This window comes from Mesitornis unicolor, unplaced genomic scaffold (assembly GCF_000695765.1).
Source record: "Mesitornis unicolor isolate BGI_N332 unplaced genomic scaffold, ASM69576v1 scaffold27855, whole genome shotgun sequence".
Classification (NCBI taxonomy): Eukaryota; Metazoa; Chordata; class Aves; order Mesitornithiformes; family Mesitornithidae; genus Mesitornis; species Mesitornis unicolor.
The window spans coordinates 33,577-37,209 of NW_010185316.1; the positions used below are offsets into that span (position 1 = coordinate 33,577).

The 3,633-nt window shown below is 48.0% G+C and overlaps 1 protein-coding gene across 1 annotated transcript in view; it reads right to left on the reverse strand.

Moving 5' to 3' along the window:
• NSD1 (nuclear receptor binding SET domain protein 1) overlaps nt 1–3,633 on the reverse strand; it is a gene marked incomplete at its 5' end in the record, with an annotated part of 41,587 nt that overhangs the window by 24,915 nt on the left and 13,039 nt on the right. Inside the window, 3 exon segments of the mRNA XM_010184799.1 lie at nt 695–813; nt 1,578–1,647; nt 2,740–2,849. Coding sequence (XP_010183101.1) covers nt 695–813; nt 1,578–1,647; nt 2,740–2,849 — 299 coding nt within the window.

Here is a 3,633-nt window from a genome sequence, read left to right on the forward strand (position 1 = left end):
GAAGTGAGAGGCGATGGTGAGAGGCCCAGAGGTGTCCTGCCTCTCCCAGGAAAAGTCTTGCTTCCCCTACACTTGGTGATACCTGGCTCATTCCTAAAAGGCAAAATGCGCTGGTCAGAAATATTTGAACACTAGCTCTTCTGGGATGCAGTAGAAGGGACTTGCCCCAGTTATTTCTGCTGGGTGGCAGAATGTAATCAGAGGCTCTTGTGAGCAGCCACAGACAGTTCCCCCCCATCCCCTTCAACAGTTCTCAGCTCACCCTGGAGTGCAGGGGCAAGTGGAAGAAGGGGTCGAAGTCCACAGTCTAATGCCTCTTCATACTGGGGTGTAAAAGGGCAAGATTCCCACTACCACCAGAGAAGACCTTTTACAGCAGTTAAGACCTTCTGAGGTGCAAAGCAAGATGCCAGGCAAAAACCTGGTTCCATCAGATGAGAACAGCCTCTCTCCTGGAGAATCAGCTGAGTAACAGCTTAAAAACAGCCCAAATTAAGTAGTTATCACAAAATAGCTACTAAATCAAGGTGGTATCTTTAGCTTCAACCCCAGCTCATGCAACTACATCGGTGGAACAAACTTCCAAATGCCATGACAGCCAGCCAAAGGTGACCTGGCTTTGGCTCTGCAAAGTGCCCCAGAAAGTAGCTGACAGGTTACAGGGATGACAGCATGCAGAGGGACCCAACAGTACCTCAGAGTGTGGAGTGTCCCCCACCACCTCCTCATTTTTCTCCTTCTTGGAATGCATTGCAGCAGAGGAATGGCGCTGTCTCTTTCGCTTCCGCTGCTTCTCCAAGACCTTTTCAGAAGCTGGGATACAACAGAAAGAGCACTCAAAGAAAATGCAGAAATAATTCCCTTGCTACAGGTGTCACCAGCGAGTTTAACACCCTTTCCAAGAACTCCACGTTGGGTTCTACTGTCTTCGAGGGCATAAGGGCTGGGGCAATACCAGCCTCCAGGCTGTCTGCCCTCTGTCCTGCAACCATCAGAGGACCACTGGTTCACACTGATTTAAGCTTCTTCTGCTAGGGAGCTGAGTAACACTGACTTTCAGGAGACAGCCCCCCAGCAGAAAAGAAATGCTCCTAACACAAAGCTTACATTGTTAATCAAATGCTGATAAACACCTCCTTCCACCACACTGCAACAAAAACTTTCTTCTATTGATACTAAAGTGATAAAAAGGCAGATGGGGAGGGAGTACAATGATTGAGCAACTGCACAACCGCCCATGGGACAGGCAGCCACCATCGAGCCTGGTTACAGCATGTCACCAGGCGAAAAACAGCCTACTGGTACAGGACCTGTGCTGAGAAGTGAACATCTTCTCACAGAAAGATGAACCCATCATCTCCACTTTCCATCGGGAAATCAAAGACACAGTTTACCCGAGGTACTGTTATCTCGGAACCTATTTCTTCTGCCACTGCCTCAGCTGAGGCAAGACCCTCTGAGAGCCCAGGACAGGTCAGCCCTTAAACACACACACACACACACACACACACACAGAGCCACAGGCACTGATCCAAATGTCACCAACAGGCTACCCCCACAGCCCGGTCTTCACTTACCTTCTCCCAGGTCCGAGAAGTGGGCTAGTGAGTACAGCTCAGAGCTGTCGCTCTCCAAAGGGCCAGTGCCCTACAAATACACAATGGAGCCAAGTCACCAGACGCAAATCAGAGATGCACATTCCTCTGCCACTCAGCCTTTACAAATTACTGCAACATGTAACTTACAGTTCAGGTCATGAATTCATCAGTGATTAGAGACTCTACAAGAAAATACTTGTTCTGTGTGTGTGATAGGTCCCATATGGAAAAGTCAGTCTCTGAGCACAGAGGAATGCGGAGTCTGCCGTGTCTGGTGCTCACCAGCATCATCCGCTGCTTCCTGAGCTCTCCCAAAAAGGCTGCTAACACCCTGTAAGCTGCTGGGAATAGAGACTCCTCTGGCTTTACACTTCTATGGAGTTTAAGACTGAAATACACTGACCTCTGCATTACTGCAACCATGATAACTGTATTAAGACTATGCCACAGAGAGAGAGAGAGAAAAATGAAAGGAAGAAAACTGTTATTAATCAACCTTAGAAACAGTGGCAACAAGCCTTGTGCAGGTACACCACCTGAAATAATTCTTTACAAGCTGTTTTCTTCCACATCATGTCACTGAATATCGAGTATTAAGCAGAGGAGAGCAGCATTTTCTTTAGAAATCTGCACCAAGCACTGTACGTAGTGATACACACGTGATACAACTCAAGCTTCTGTCCTGCTACAAGCTCTGCACTTACGTACCACTCACTAGCTCACTTGGGAAGGTAACAAACACTGCTCAGACAAAATCTGGCAAAAAGGACAAAGCCTTAGGTTCAAACTCAAGCCACACTGCAATGTAACAGTGACAGAAAGGCTCTGTGAACATTTCTGCTCACACCTTCCCAGCCAGCATCCAGATGACTCCTTTTCCATAAAAATCAATGAAGTGAGGAGATTTTACAGCCAAAACTACCCAATCCCCATTGTAAGTGGGGAAGGGTGGGGAACACATCTGTACTGAGCAGATTTCTTCATCACAGCACAGCAACCAGCACCTTTGGGAAGGGCGGACCTTTGCTCCTGGGCCACAGCCAACAAAAACCACAGCCCATTTCACTGTGTCTCATTCAGCACGGTCTGCTGTCTAGGCTCGGTTTCTATCTGGTTTTCAAAAGAGCTGGAAGGAGCGTACCTTCTTTGGGGGAGTCCACTCCTCCTTCTTTGGCATAAAGGCAGTGTCCAAATCATTGGATTCCAAGAGCTTTTTGGTGGGCTTCCTTTGACGCTTGCTTTCAAAATTTCCTGCAATGAAACTCTTCACATCAGATAAACAGGGGTTTTCTTCTCTTCAATCAGACTCAGACCATTAAGCAATTATCAGCCAAAACAATCTTCTTCACCCTGTCTTTGGGATCATAAGCTCCATGGGCAGAGATGCCCATTACCTGTTTCTGCACAACTTCCACCAAAATGGACCTCAGTCTGCCACGACCTTCAGGCCTACCTCAATAAGTAATACAAAAATCCACCCACAGAAGAGACTGTGAAGTCAATGCCAGCAGGTAACACACCCTGGCAGCGCAATTCAGATCCTAATTTCCCAATGACTTTGATCTGGCATAAGCCAGTCCTACCGCTGACAAACACAACCCTGCCTGCAACTCCCACGCCACTCGCACCAGCATTCATGCGGCTTACAGTAAACAAGAGACACACTCCTGGTTAAAGCTACTTGGGAAAAGGCACCCCAGACAAACTTGCTGTAACCTGCACCATTTTCTACTCAAGGTTTTTGCTGGTGCTCAGGAAGTAACAGTTGCTAGACCCGGGCTCATCCACATTAATTCTGGCAACAGTGTAAATTTAATAACCAGGAAATGATGATGCTGTGAGTGCAAGATACTCCATAGCAACAGCCTGCTACTCATCCCACCCCGTGCATCTGCTTGCTGTGCCTTGGCTGTGTCCTCTGTAACTCACACCTCTGCGTGCACTGCTTATGCATCAGACACCTACAGAGGACCACATGGCATCACTGTCAAGGCAAGCCTCTGCCCACAGCCTGGGCTCTGTGTGCTTCAGCAGG